Source organism: Anneissia japonica, unplaced genomic scaffold (genome assembly GCF_011630105.1).
Source record: "Anneissia japonica isolate Jap-2015-1 unplaced genomic scaffold, ASM1163010v1 scaffold376_len1572418_cov194, whole genome shotgun sequence".
Classification (NCBI taxonomy): Eukaryota; Metazoa; Echinodermata; class Crinoidea; order Comatulida; family Comatulidae; genus Anneissia; species Anneissia japonica.
In genome coordinates, this window is record NW_022741166.1 from 702,230 (window position 1) to 719,036 (window position 16,807).

General features: G+C 33.1%; 1 protein-coding gene across 3 annotated transcripts in view; it reads right to left on the bottom strand.

The window, feature by feature from the left end:
* Positions 1 to 16,807, bottom strand: part of LOC117118663 (divergent protein kinase domain 1B-like) — a 48,812-nt gene that overhangs the window by 20,883 nt on the left and 11,122 nt on the right. Inside the window, exon 1 of one of the 3 annotated variants that reach the window (XM_033263333.1) lies at positions 3,526 to 3,991. The exons of the other annotated variants lie outside the window; for them this stretch is intronic. Coding sequence (XP_033119224.1) covers positions 3,526 to 3,552 — 27 coding nt within the window. The 5' untranslated portion in view covers positions 3,553 to 3,991. Of the gene's footprint in view, positions 1 to 3,525; positions 3,992 to 16,807 lie in introns of those variants that run through there. 3 annotated transcript variants of the gene reach the window in all.

A 16,807-nucleotide genomic window follows, 5' to 3' on the forward strand; every position in this document is an offset into this window, starting at 1 on the left:
AGATATTGTATCTTACTTTTTCTTTGTAAATTTTAATTGATGATTAAATGTGTGTTCGATAATTAATATAATTTCAGCTTTTGTGTTTTTAGTACATTTTGATGGTAAAAAATTAGATTTTAAAATGCCTATTCCAGAAAGCCTATGCAGTCATTCAGGCGTAATGAACGGTAACCTACGTCTGTTGACAACAGAGAGCACCACCGTGCATTGTGACGACACGACTGTGGTACTCTATACAGTCCACCCCCTAATCCGAGACCACCTTTGAGGTGGTCTCAGGGTTCGGGAAGTTTGTGTTAATAAACTGAATGAAAATCTTTTCCCAGTCATTTCCTACAAGTAAGTCTACTTGTTTAAATGTAACTAAACTTTACAACTTTACACAATAACCTGAATTTAATTTTCCCAACATAATAAACCGATCATCATCAATAACTTTACTAAAGCAGTTTGAATTGATTGGTTTGGAGAGCTGTGATCCACTATCATTTGCTGCGTTGGGTGATAAAATCCCTCTGATCTCCTTCAACGTGCACTCATGTGCAGATAAACGAATGAGATGAAGTCCATTTCCAACTTAATTAAACCATATAGCGTAATAAGTTCTATGATCATGATGATTAATTAATTGAATTTTTAAGAATTATCATTTATTATTCCAGATATTCCCGATCTTTTCTAGCAATACCGATAGATCCAGCATCTGACTGGCAAATTGATGCAATACAATCACGATTTACTTGCAAAGCAATACCACTACAAGAAATTTTTGAAATGTTAATGAGGTTATTGTTGGTAAAGGTAGGTGAGGACAATTCATTACAAAAGTTTCTAAAGGGTCACATCATATCTGATCACCTGCATCAGTCTACAACTAAAGGACCGGATGGACTGGTACAATAGGGAACCTCCTACTCTTCTTGAAGTATGTACTGGGATCTGTAACAGGAGCTTTCGATTGCACGACGACGGTAGGACGTAGAATGTGATGATGTCACTAAAAGTCATCTGCACATGCGAGAACATTAAGTTCTTCTCGTCGCATGGATTCCAGGATGCAATTTGGCCAAATCTATGTATGCAGAGAACATAGCACGCCCGGTAGGACGGTCACACATGAGTGATTCCGATCTAGTGCCGTGTTGTCGAACAAAATGAAAGCTTCCTAATATGTGTTCTCTGGGTCCACAATTCAGAGTGCTTTTTCCAAGAATGTCTAGCAACTTGAGATTTCAACCTGCGCCGATGATATAAGGCCGCAGGTAGCGGTGTCCCTGCTATATCACTCGACTACTCAACTCACTTCCTTACCACATCAGTCCGAAGAAAGTCCCCTATCCGAGTATTAACTGGGTCCACTGCCTCTTAACTTTGGTTATCTGACGAGTACCTGCGTTTAAATGCTGAAGTTCCGTGAACATAAATGTGCGAGAAAGCAGGAAAGTACAGATTAAACATTATTTTTGAAGTCTTCTTTGGAACGTAGATCTCCCATCAAAGGCTACTTCCATATTCCTTTGCATTAATTTGTGATGAATTATTATTATATTCATTTATACTTTTGTAATAATTTTTAAAAAAATAATAATTTATTCATTCACGTATTCATATAAGAATGAAATAATGAATGATAAAGAAAAGATATAGGTATATAACATACAACATATCAGAATGGAGTTCTGATATTTTCTCTAAAATGGCTTAAACATCTGTATTTACTTGTTGTTTAAGGCAATGCATTGTTGTTGAGGATCTATGCTTCTTCGACTTACAACTTAGTTTTCGCTCCAATCTACTGTAACTAAACCTTACACGATATAGTGAACTATGGAAAGGCCCGTGGACCAGGGAACAGTTAATTTAACTGTTCCCTGGTGGGACACAGTGTAGGAGACTAAACTGATGATAGAAGTTAAGATACATAAATATTGGCTGTTTTTACTTCTATTAAACAGAACATGTAATAATATATTTCATTCAGTATACTTTTTGCACATACCTTTTAATTGGTTAGTAATGAATTTTAAGATCTTCGTAGTAAAATGTTTGTAAATCAGCAAAATTTAGATTAATATAATTGAACAAAATCAATGTTTTAATTCAATATTTAAAGGTTTTGTAATATCAATCATAGTAAATCGAGCAATAACTTTAATAGTCATATACTATTTTAACCAACTTCACTCATCACGGATACTTGGTTTACTGTTGTATGTGTTGTACCCCCTCCCCCCAAACTACTGTACGTGATTCCTATGCTGTTTTGCTTCTTAAAAATTTGTGGACCATCATTATTACCGGTATATCATCAGTCTTTATCATAGACTGTCATAGAGATTTGGCATGTGCTTCATGGCTGAAATTATATAGTAAAAGCATAGTCCCAGCTAAATATTTTATCAGTAGTTCTGTATATATCTTTAATTGCTTTCATTCCAAAGATATTTTTTATTGTTATTTAAGATTTGATAATTCAACAGGGCCAGTATATCTACTAGTAACTGTACTACAGTGTACAGTATGATGTCCTTAAAAAATAAACTTAGTTACCAGTGCTTTTATTATTTCTAAATCTCTCAGATTTTGTGCTAAATATAATCAAAGTACCTTGGTTACGTTAACCACAAATACACCGCTATAAATAATAAATCGTAATTCCAATACCATCTGTTGTAGTGTTAAGGTCATTACAAAAGGAAGGAGTTAACTAAGACATAAAATTAGTTGATCTTACAGAGACTTTGGTACCAAGGAAACTTTAAAAGACGCACAGTATATAGTGCTACAGTAACAATATGAAACTTAGTAATTTGTTCATGTACAGACTGGCATTGTGACACAGAAAAACTAATGTTGGTTTTTTTTTCCTTTTTAAAACTGCTATTTGGATTAAATAATCATCATTATTAGAAAACATTCTTCAATAAAATAATAAATAACTTGTTTCATTCAAACTACCATTGCTTTAAAACAAATACTTATAATATAATATAATGTGTTAACTGCCACACTACAGATGTCGATATATTAGCAGTCAGTTATGGGTTGTACTATGATTACCTTGTAGGCTACTTAATAGTTTCTGTACTCATATCAGTATTTTGTTATTTTCTTGAATACTTTAATGTTTTAGTATCATCTTCATGAGCATCGGAAACATGTAATAAGAAATTTGAACTACTATTAGCAGTGCACTTCTGTAAAAGTGCAATTCATTGGGTGTAATCAGTGCTTTATTACAGTAAATAAATTCTTTTATAAAACAGACCTACAAATACAATACAGTGCAATAAGCCATGCATAAGAATGCTGTTTCTAATCCTGGTTAACCTTGCACAATAAAATTACAGTACTATAATAAAGCTCACTGAACCCAATCTTGTTGGATTTATGTTATCCAGGTTTTAGATCTAGTTCAATTATTATTTATCAATACAGTAATATTGTATTATACTTAGTTTTGTAAATAAAAAATTAAAACAAATCACTCTGCAAATTCTGCTTCCTAAAAAATGTACTTACCTTCTTTAGGCCTCTGCCTCTCATCATGTTCACATTAGAAGATAGTTAAATTACGATGTAGAAAAAGATCACCTGACAATATTTCTCTAATAAGAATCATACAAATGACAAAACTGGTATCACAAATAATAGCCTTTTCTGATACAATGAGTGTAGTCAATTTTAAAGCATCCTATGTTAACAGAGCCAGCAATATAGATGAAAGTATAAAATTCAGTAATCTTATCCGTAATAGGTATGCCAGCGAGACCACAACAATAATTAGCTCCAGTTCACAATTAGGTTAAATGTACTATCCGAAAATACTGCGAGAAAAAAACACAACATTGCGACCTAAAAAATATACACTGTAGATATCTCATTAAAGAGAAAGAATAATGTCCGTGTCTCTTGTAGTATGCAAGTTCAGTAGTTTAGTGACATGAGTAATGTAGATATAACCAGAACCACAGATTGTATGATCGGCTTGGATCAATGGGAATATCTATGGACCAATGAGAAGCAAGATCTGGCCTGGTAGCAAACAAACTAAATGACTGTGAAGGCACATGCTTGCAGTGCTTTCGTCTTCCTGGCTGCAGGTTAATCAACCGTGCAGTAATTGACAACCTGCTTGGGTCAATTAGATTCTGTACATAAAAAAAGATTGCTCATAGGGACCAGAAAAATAATAGACTCTAAAATGCGGGTATTATAGTACACAAAAATATTGACATTAATCAACATAAATGGACATAAACTTTGAAAACCAACAGTACTGGGCATCAACATAATGGCCACATAAAATAATCAGATAATGAACATCAACATAGTTAATATCAACATAATAGGTAACATTAAAAAATACAGTGCGCATAAACATGGTGCACAAAAAATTGTATTAAAGCCCCATTCCCCGCAAAATTTCACTAAAAAAAAAAAAGATTTTTTTTTAAAGAAAAAATGCATATGCATTAAACCAGGGAAAAATATTGGTATATATTTCAGTTTTACCCAAAAGGATAAAATGAATGAGAAATATTTTTATCTATTCTTTCTTTATACTGAATAATACACTTTCAATACATAGTACTGATTTCCAAAGTGTTCAGTTCTTAACTACAAAAACTTTAAAAGCAGATATATACACATTGTAGCCAAAAACTTTACAAATCTAAAAATATATTTAAAGGGAACATTGGAAGAAACTTAAGAAAATAAAATATTTAAAATAAATATGGATATGCAAGTTAAGAGAAAATCAGGTTAAATTAAGATGGTATTATTGAGGATTTGAAATGAAATGCTTTTATATGTAAAGATGTTTAGTATAGGAGAGCCACTTGATAGCGCTAGTACACTTTTGGCTGTCCTCAGGCAATGAACATCTCGTTTGTTGTTTGTTTTGTCTTGTTCTGCTTTTACCTAGATATTGAATAAATGAAATGAAATGAAAATTTGAAAGTGTCATAGATTTAAAGTTGGTTTTAGTATGATCCAGGAGTTTATTCCATAATTCCAATGAGAAATAGAGACTATTTCTCATAAGAGATTACAAATTTCTCAACGAATTCTTCATTATTAGGCAAATTCAGAGGTTTTAGAATGCATCCGCTGAAATGCTCTCGCTTTTGTTATACTTCATACAGTCAATAAAGTGTGCCCTCACTAATGAGATTAGTTTTTGTACTTCGCATCTTGCACACTGCGGTCAATCAAGTAGGCCCAAGATATGTTTGTTTACTTGTCAAAAATCAGAATCCTTTTTTTAACAAATTTTAAATACTTTCAATGATATTTCACAAGTGTCAATACTAGCAACGGAAAATATCATGTCGGCTGGTTTATGTCTGATAACAGAACCTAAATCAAGGTAAGGCTGGACCTAGCCTAGCCTTACCTCAATTACATTTCTTTGCAAGACGTATCGCAAAATCAAACATAAAACTTCATCCGCATTTATTTTTTGTTTGGAACACAAGAAATCAAATTTCTTATTTTACATTTTTTTCATCTTTAGGAATGTCTAAATTAAGTTAAACTAACAATTTAATATTGTATTTACAAATCTTTATAACATATATAAAAAATCAGATTTTTCTAAACAACTGAAATTTTGCCGGGAATGGTGCTTTAATAGTAGACATTAAAGAAAAAAATGGAAATTAACATAGTGGACATCAACTCTAGTAACTTATATATTGTAAAGAAAGAAAATTGCATACTATACTATTTATATTTTGCTGACATATTTTGTATCACAACTTTATGGACAATAACACAGTCAAAAACTGTAGTGTTTTTGAATTAGTATGGCTTTCACAATTAAAATATGAAAGAGTTCAGTGAAAGATGTAGCCACTTGAAAACTATCGGAGAAGGGCAAAGACCAGTGGCACAAGAAGAAAAAGATGACATACGACAAAGGAAGATAGTAGGAGAATAACTGAGGCCCTATGCATTAAAATTTAAGTAGACAAAGAATTGACTAATTGATTGATTAATAAGACTGGTAGATAATAGAAATACTGTAGATAATAGAATTATTTGTACATAATGCTCCAGTGTATGAAAACAGAACTGCAAGATTTTATTTCTGTCGATTTATGTGTTTATGGCATCTGTATTACTATATGTTGTGTCATTGAAAGTGGGGATTGATATTTACATATTAAAAGGAAAATGATTTATTCTTTGGCTATTGAGCCTGAATATATAATGAAATGACAGATATAAATAGAATAGCTACATTTGGTTCAATTGCTCGTTGATGGATTACATACACTGAGCAATCATTCACAATTGAGTAGTAGAAGTAAGAGATATCAAGCACCACAATGCTCAGCTCTGCATGAACATTCCTAGCTTGCTAATTCACTTCTAATGGCCATCCAAAAACCTAGTAGGCTTACTTAACCAGCGGTGATAATAATTACACAATTAATGAACCAGATGCAGATATAAAAATTGGATTTGAAGATAACCAACATGTTAGTATGTGGTGCTACTATAAAAGAGACTCGTAGTTATCATATAATGTAAAATTCCTGCGGAGATCAACATATGCGCATCTGTCATGAATTTACAGAGGAAGGATCCCTTCTCAAAGCATCCCACTTAAATAGACTTCCAACAAGAAGCGAATTATGACGACTGATTGACAAATTGTCTGTAGTTAGCATTGATTCTTTATTCCAACTGTGTTTATCATTTCTGATAGACTGACTATAATTTAATTGGTAGGATCTGCTGCTTCTTGGTCTCTGTCACTCAAGCTGAGAAATTCAGAAGTATAGGATCAATTTAAATTACAAATCATCAAACATTTTAATGATTAGTTGTGATGAATGAGTTTTTAAACCAGGTTGCATATTTACATATTTTTTAAATTAGCAATCCCACACGTGTGCATACAAATTAAGTGTGAGCTCGCTTTAATTACACCATTATGATTATACTAACCATAATTCCATATATAAATGTACATGTGTTATCAATTTACAAACTTTAATTTGAAAATTTTGATGCTCATTAAGTAGGTTATGCATGATGTAACTATGTTCCAATTTGAGTTGCAGCCCACGAATATCGCTTTGCCACCACACTGTAATGTATAACTCTAAAAAATAATTCCGACATTTAAAGTTCAATTACAAATGAATGAATGAAAAAAGAGAACAGTACTTGTCTTTTTTCTCTTGTAATATTTCTGTACATTATCATGGTTTTAGTAAATAATTCTTTTTTGTGAAGGTAAATTATAATGTCATGCCAGATAGTGTTATCATAGGACAATTGTACAAATAAAGAAATTAACCAATATTTTATAAAGAATAAAATTAAACTAGAAATTGCAAGTGAAGTGCTGCGAAGTACAACTGCATATAAATGTTCTTCGAACAAAATTATTTATGCGAGTTAAGTGAAAATAATGAATAATAAAAATATAACAAATAATATGAGACACGACACATTGTCTATATTAGAACACTTCTCATTGGGTAACAAAGTCGTAATTTTTCATTTTTGTTAATAAGTGTCTATAGTGGTGAATTATGGTTTAGGTTTTTTTTTAATAAAGTTTCAAAAATTTCTATGTATGTGGAAAATGTAGTTGATTACCAAAGGTTACAATTTTTATTTTGAAGACTGCATGGTCTAGGAAGTGTTCATTTTTTTATGGGGCAAATTTCCAAGGGCGGGTTTTCTAGGGGCGAGTTGACTGCCAAAGAGTGTTGCCAAAGTGCGAGCCAGCGTGTTATTTGATCACAAGTGCGAGACATCGCAAGTGTGAGCCAGCAAGCCATGACGTCACGACAATAGATACGAGAGGTTACTCGAGTTGTGCGAAGTATCGGCTGAGATTTGTGGAGTACAATTAAAAAAACAACTATAGGTCTAATAATGAATTATTGTGATGTTAAATAGACAATGTTAGCTATCAAGGAGCGATGTTGTTTTTCATTGGGACCTTCGTCCCTTCGAGGCTAGGCCTATACCATCCTAGCTAGTCTAGGCCTAGAGTAGGATAAGGCTAGCGCGACATGCGGACGTTGGTACGTGTTGGTTAGTCTACAAAAACGTCGCCTAAATTAATTGATTTTACCCGGCAGAACAAAAGAAGGAAACTCCACTTTTCAGTCGTCTTAGGCCCTTGTTTTTTGACAAACAATGACCTTTCAGAGGTCAAATTGCTGTCAAGAATATGAATTGGCTGCTTCGCAGCAAATATTCTATACCCATGCCACACTTCTGCATAGCTTACTCTTTAAAATCAGTTTCACAGATGCAAATACTGTAAAGATTTCTATTAGTCAAAAGGCAGAATTGACTTGAAATTGACTTGGGTTTCTTGCTAGATGGCCCCATCTGTGGAAACAACTGACTAATAATGCAAGGTTGCTTCAAAATGTCCATGCTTTAAAAATATTATACTTAATGAATCAAGAAAGGCGTAATATGATATGACCAATACAGTATTGTGCCTGTGTGAATAAATCAGACTAGACTGATTTTTTTTTTTTTTTTTTTTTTTTCTATTATTTTTTTTTTTTCAATTATGCTTTGTTGTTCTTCACTGCTTTCCATTTTTCATCTGTGCTTGTTGTTGTATTATTGTATAAGTATTTCAATGCACTGACTCATTTAAACTTTAAAATGGACTTGTTAAAAACACTGCACACGTGACCAAGCTTTCTATTTCAAAAAGAAGATATATTTGGTGGCTGCACAGCCGTTGTGGTACGCGCTTGGGCCATTGTGGCACAATGGCAGATGTAATGGTGCGGTATGGATAGGGCCTAGCCTAGGATGAAATAAATGTAAAAATCTGCGAAAACTTCGAGTGAATTTGCAATCAGTATTAACTCTGATGATTTTCTCAAGGTAGTATTATAATCATTTATTATACAATATAATCAAATGCCATTGAAATGTTTCAAGTGCATTCAGTTTCTGGTTGTTGATTCATCACAGTGGCTGAATCTTGGGTATTGAGTGCGAGAAAACTAACACTAGGTCAAAACTGGTGACATCATAAACAAAAATATGCACTTTTATCGGCGGATTGGCTCTCGAATGAGATGACAAAAGCTCTCTATTATTATTATCCTTAACCTTTAACAATGATCAGAAATTCATTTTTACAATGGTATTTTCTTAGCATATCTTATAGTCGTATTTTGTTCAAGTGCTCTAACACAATTTTATAACATACAGGCTACAAGTTCATTACCATTAACATATTTGACTGGTATTATTCATGGAGAATATGACCATAATTTTCATGATTCATGAATTGTATACAGAAGTTAATCATTAAAGGTGAAATATCTTCAAACACCATAGTTTTCTAACAAAACAGTAAAAGTTAATTTGCAAAGGCTTTGTACAACTACGTAAAAAAATGCTTGTGGGGCAGGGGGATGGTTTGGCACAAAGGCTGTGTTCTTTACCTGGTCGCTGGGAGTAACCACATGCTGTCCACTCTAAGCCTGTCATGATTGGAGACCCCATGCATTGTTGACAAGCTGTGAAATGGTTCGTAAATTTCATGGCAAATTAAAAACAAAAAAAATCCCTCACCAAGAAATAGCATCCAGCATCTTGTTGAAGGCGATTTCAATTTAAAAAAATGTTTTAATATTTAGATTGTGTCTCTCCCAATGGTTTCATAATATTTAAAATAAATTAACTGTAATGCTTTGTTATCATTTGAATAACTTACAGTACTATTAAAAAGCTTGTATCTTATATTGACGATGGCCAAATTAAGTGAATTAATGCTTTGGTATGGTGTGTGATTAGTATAGATTGAAGTCATATTGACAGATGTAAGTTTAAATGTAAATTCAGGATAAACAAGGTCAGTCTCGTCTCCTAATCAAGAAATTAAAGTCCGGTGAATGTCATAGAACGTGCGCATCATACTGAGATAAAGGATTATCTTTTCAATCTGTTCTTTGTAATACTGTTTAATGTGTACATAAATTGAACTGACTGAAGAGAAGACAATGTTTACATTAATATCAGGCAACAAGAGCTAGAAAACATCTTCAGTCAAGACAAACATAACTTAACATATCAAACACAGTAACAGCAAACAATATCGTGACAGAATTGTTAATACAAAATGTGACTACTGCAAATGCATCAAATGTGTTACTACTACTATATCAACAAATATTAGTCATTGGGAACATCTGTGTCATTTCCTTTATTTTTTCTTCAGAAAAACATACAAGGACATGAGAAAATACATACACACAGAAAATGAGCAAACATTAACAACCCGACGGGAAGACCAAAAAGAGAAAACAAATCACTGTCGAGTTTTCTCAAAGGTTGAAAAAAATACATAATAAAAACACTAAGTAATAGTGAGTAAATTGCAGGTACCAGTACATAAGAACAGGTAAGAGACTTGTGCAAGAATGACAAATTCCACCTCTCCCCTCCTGCTCAGCAAAATGTGGCCCAAACACCAAGGGAAGAGAGATGGGCACCCTAGCCTATGAGTTTAGTTTACAGTTCTGGTTTTAAACTTGCTTAGCTGTATAAACTAAAGTATCTACTTCTCTTTCTAAGGAAACAAAATTTAATATGGGTTTACGTTTCTATAGTACAAAATACTACTGCAAGTTCGGTTTGGATTGAGAATATAATTTAAAAAGCTTGAAACTACAGTAGCCTTCTTGCTGACCAGGGGTCTATCAAATTGTAAACTAACCATCACTAGTTCAATCTAGGTCATCCAGGACCTTGGTAACTCCTATGCTAGGACTGGCAACTTGGAGAGGCAGAACTCAATAAACAAAATTAATAAAACAGGCAAGTCTTGAATGTATTTTATTTTACAATTTAATTAAAATATGAATCATAAATCTTTAGTCATAAATCTATTATTATAGAGTACTCATCAACATAATAGAAACAATGAAACTCATATGTTTCAAAGCATGGATATTTTTGCAGAAGGAATACATGTCCAACTGCCACAAACCAACAAGTAATTAATTCATTGCATACCTAAAAATGGTTATATCACTATACGTCATACGGTAGCCTCTGTACTAAACAACGGCATAATTAATAGAAACATTCAATTCATATGTAATTAATGATTCCCATATCACTGATCAGCATCATTGCACCACATAAATTAAGCTATCCTTTGCTGCTTAGATGCCAAGAGAGTGATAATCACTCCCAAATGACTAATAACTGATCACGAAAACAATGTTTGGCACTACAGTGGAAATATGCGAATGTCTTACCACGTTTCTGAAATTTTTATTTTAAATGGATACATTAAGAGGAAGTATGTTATTAAATAATTAAAAAATTTTAAGGTTTAATGTACAGTATATGGCCTTATTTATATTATTATTATTACTCTAAGAACTTGTGATGAGAACTAAAGTGAAAAGTAAGAAAGTAATATCTGACTTATATTTTGTTTAAGAAATTGAAAAATAATTATACTTTACAGTATTAATTATAAAAGTAAATGGATCTGCCACTCAATTGCCTAGGTCTGCTGTATAGCAACATGTCTTCATGATCATTCTACTTGATTTTAAAGTACAGTATTCAAAATACTGTGCTTTAAAAACACCATTTGTACTATATGATCCACAAATTTAAAGTATAGTAAATAATTTTATATTTAATTTTATTATTTTGTATATATTGGTATATCAGGCCGGACGTTACCATCAAGATTGATGAGAGGCCCCACAGTATTTATTTGATTTATAAGCCATGAAAACTCATAGGGCTAAAACATAGTGTGAGCCACTTCACAACCTGTCAACAGTGCAAGCTGGGGTAATTATCATGACAAAATTCACAACCCGTCAACAGTGCAAGCTGGGGTAACTATCATGGCCAGTTAAGAATGTTCAGCATCTGGTTCGAAGCCCTCGACAATGTGGTTTACAACCTGAATGGAAATCGCTGCACCAAACCGTATTAAAATGTTTTTTTTAAGCCAAGCATGTTTCAAAAGCAGGTAAGGCAACATACAGTTGTTGTTCTATTCTAAACAGTCTTTAGTGAGGGAATCAGACAATAAGCATCACAGTCAGCAGCACACAGCCTTTAAATCTTATATTGTAAGATATACCATGCTCCAAATTTTGAATCTTTTGATCCATTTTTGGACCAGGATCAGGGGTTGTGAACCTGGGATTTAAAGTCTGACTTTGAAAGATAAAACTATTGTAGCAGCAAAGGACTCTGGTAATTTATGTATCCTACAACAAAAGAAAAAAAGTCTTGACATGCCACAGAAACATAACCAGTATAAAACAAAGAGCAGCCAGAAAGGATAGATAAAATCTATTACCGTAAAAGGATAATATGTTGTCATGACCTTTTATAGAGTACAATATCTAAGGTCTAGATTAGCATCATTACAGTATTTTTCAAGTGCTAAGATGTTCTGCTTCAATATCTTTATGGAGATGATAGGTCTCTAGGGGATACTGCGGCAGCCTAATTGAGTGCTCTGTCATCATCCACATTAAGCCAAACCAATAATCAATGAAAAAACATATCCAAAAGCTATGATGATATCATTCAAATGTAGAAAACAGAGTGAGTGATAAAATTCAAGTTAATAATTATACGAATACATAAAATCACATTTAACCAACCAACAGTATAGTACATTACAAAAACAACAAATAAGTATGGTAAAAATAGTGTACTCATCATCCCCATTCAGCCAAACAAATACTCAATGATAAAACATATTCAGAAACTCTGATATTATTTCAATATATAGTGATAAAATAAATTTAAATTAAATAAAATCATATGTAAACAAGCAAAAGCAAATTATAAAAACAACAAACAAGTAAGTAAACAAATAGTGTACTTGCAGATAAGTTAAAAAAAAAGAGTTCAACTACTACACAGCAGTGGCGGCTCAGCAGGGGGCAGGGGGGCTTAAGTCCTGCTATCGGACAGGTTAAGCCCCCACCACTGGCCAGAGCTCATCGGGCAGTCCGACCAAAAAAAAAATAGGCCTCCGCCAAGTTTGTTTTTAAAATCTAATTTCAGACGAGTAACACCTCTCCCAAACCCTCCCCCCAACTCGGGCATATGGCCCTTGGATGGGGCTGGACGCCCAAGTTATTCTTATTTCACTCAGTTCCCCTCCCCATCGGACAGCATTAATAGGTTCCCATTTCAGAAATATTCTAATCAATAACAAAAGAAAGAAAAATCTATGAGATGTAAAAGTAAGGAAAACCAGTTACCATTTACTTGCTCTATTTTATTTATTTTTTCATCAGGGCACAAATACAGTAATCTGTTTTTAGTTTAAGTGCCATAGTTTAAATCAAAATTATTTACTGCTTGTTTTCTTTTCTTTTTGTAAAGCGCATTGAGGCTTTTTGCTGAATCCATTATTAGAAGAATTGAATTATTATTATCTATAGTCATGGTGACTATTCCATATTCAGGAATGAATAAAAAATGCTTAATTAAATTACTAATGTTATTATTGATAAACAACCATTCTTATATCAAAATTGTATCTCCAAGGCTAACAACAAAATACATTGATAAGGAAATTAAATGTACTCTAGCCATATTATTATCAATATGAAATTTATCATAAACTATTTTTATAGGTTTTTTTTTTCTTATTCTTATAGAGGAAGGATGTCATATAACCATAAAATGATACAATGTGGCACAGTCAGAAGAGGAAACCAAAGAAAAAAATTATTAAATATATCCAAGAACAATAATAACAATAATTAAATAAATATGTTAAAATTCTGAGGACATGGAACTGAAGCCAGAAAAAGCCATCTAGTCTGAAAAATAACACAAACATACACAAATGGTGATTATGGATATTTCCTAACTGATGATGTTGTGCTGTAGGTTACCATTAATTGAAGAGAATATACTGTACCAGTCCCTAGTGTGCGGCAGCACCAATGTTCTAAGCTGCTAATATATTCACTTTGAAAATTATCCCTGATCACCCATTACTATCACTGTCCTAATCACTATTACTGTACTTCAAATCGCACTCAACATAAGCTTGCCATTTTTTAGGATAGATAATATGACTCTACAAAATACAGTACATAGATGTTATACTGTATGATTGCATAAAAATTACCAAATATATTTGAATAAACGGACCTGGACTTTCTGAGGAGTGTGTATTCAAGAGGCGTTTATTTTTTCTGATTTAAAATGGCCCCTTAATGTCAGTATAAATGCGGAACGACAACAGATAATTACTGTCAAAATTGCATAATCATAAAGACTAATTGATCCCAACCAGGTTAGAAAAAAATGTAATTCTACTGGTAGAACTTTAATAAAATGTGTTGAGAAAGATGTTGCATCTATTAGATTTGTTTTTATAGTCATTTAGGGGAGCATTTATCCGAAGAAAAATTAAACACCTCTGGGAGTTTATTCGATCCAAATGAAGCATTGGGGGAGGGGGGGGGGAAAGAGGAGAGGAGGAGTTTATTTGATTATAGACTAAGTCTTTATTTATCATAGTTTATTGAGAATATTCTTATAACTAGGTTCCAACCATCTACAGTATACTGTTTTTAATCATACTAATTACATACAGTACAATTGAACTTTGATGCAACAATATCAATCACTTTAAATTATAATTTGCATTCAAAAGGCATTTATGATATTAATACAGTACAGTACTTTAATTATTCTGATCATTGGTTGCAAAGATTAAATAGATGAAATATAGGCCAGGTTGTGGTAGGCGTACATGTATCAATCAACAAGTAATATATTGTACTGTATACAACAGCTGGTCAACCAGTGACCATGTGCGGAATGTGGATGATTATTTTATTGCACAGCTTTCATAATATTGCCAAACACATTTTATGGTTGTAGGTCATTAGATTACTCGTTTACGAACCCCAAATTATTTGGATACCGACCAGAAGTTCTATCACTTGAAAAGTATGCTGGTATAGGCCTTTCATGTAAACAAAAACACTTCACAGTCACACACGATACAGCATACTGTTCTGTTAAGCCATGCGATCTTTCTGAATGTGTATACTTTGCCGACCTCAGCCCACCAAGGCAATTCAACAATGAATTACCTCGCCTTGCCTACGCTCGAACTCCAACCAATTTTTAAAAACCCAGGCCTTAGAAACTAGAACCTAGGCCAACTGGGAAAATCACAAAAAAACAAAGAAAAAACTTTAAAATAGCCTACGGACTTACTACTACTACTAGTTCCATTGGTGTTCAATGCGTGCGTAAAGTTATAACCCATTTCCTGCATCTTCAAAGCAATTTCTTTATAAACGGCGATGTTCCGTCGGGTTCCATAAAAAACCATCTTGTATGGATGTCGTTCATCATATACTAATTAACATTTGGGTTGCTTCGTCAGTCCACCCACTCTGCTCAGCTGCAGCCATTGTATATAGGGGTATATCGTTGTAAAAATAAACTAAATTTTTCGGCAAAAAAATTGGATAATATAATTTATAAAGAGAGGACTACTCTAGTGATGTCACTGGACGAAGGCATGGATGAAAAGAAATTGCAGACTCAAGTGCTTAATCTGAATAGATTTCTCATAAAAGTAAGGACAGTTGACACCATGCTGTGGGCTATTTTGCCCGATGCAGCCTCCAACCCTCCAAACTTATCCGGAAAGAATAAGCCTGGAAAAGTCCAGGTGTTTTAGTAATTATAGCTAGTTGAGGAATGATTAATTATCACCTCAGGCTTGAGTTATCCAGTTTTCGAAAGTTCGTAAACGGGCCCTAAGTTTGTGAAAGAGGTGGTGGTTTTAATCTCTTTGAAGCCATGAACTCGGATACAATGCATATTTAAGTGGGAGGGTGGCATCACACATAAAAGGCATCCCAACAGTTATTAAAAACACCTTATATCAATGTTGTTAATTAATAGATTTATCCCCACCACCAATTAATCCTTGTGCCTTCATCAGCCACCATGTCAATACTCCTATATGTCACTTCTCAGGGTGCTTATTGTCATTATTATTACCTTTAGGGGCCGTTCACAATTATCAACATTTTTACAAGTGTACAAACAGTACTCTTTTTCGGTATCTCTTTTTCGGTATCCCCCCCCCCCCCCCTCTCATCTGAAAGTGTACAAAAATGCTGATTTTGCAAACCATTCTCCATTTTTTAGTGAAGTCAGCTATGCTAAAAGTAATGTACTTGGTTACTTACAAATGAATATTATATCATGGTTACATTATAATTTTACCATTACTGTATTTTACACGTTGCATGTTATTTTGAATCAACATTTTTATGCATATGTAAGAGTACACACATTTATCCACCCCCTCCCCCTTAGCGTACTATTTGTACACTTGTGAAAATGCTGATAATGTTAAACGACCCTTTAGTGATTGTAAATTCGAAAAGTGTAGTTTTAACCAAGAGGCCATTGTACTTTATTCTCCTGTAATGGGCCTCCTTGGCTCAACTATGCTTAAAAAGTAACATTATTACCATCACAAATGAAGCACACTGAGAGAAAATTGTACACATTTATGACATTCAATTTCAAACAATAAGAATATAATTTATGCAAATGGCATGATCCATCTGCCTAGAACACACTATTAATAAATTAATTTACATTATTTAGCCAATTCTATTTATTAAAAGAACATAGAGCAATTAGAAATTTCTCATACAATTCAAAAGTACTGACTTCTTAAATAATTAAATTCCATATTTATTTTTATGAAAAAAGACTGGTAAAATACAATGGACCTCGAGTC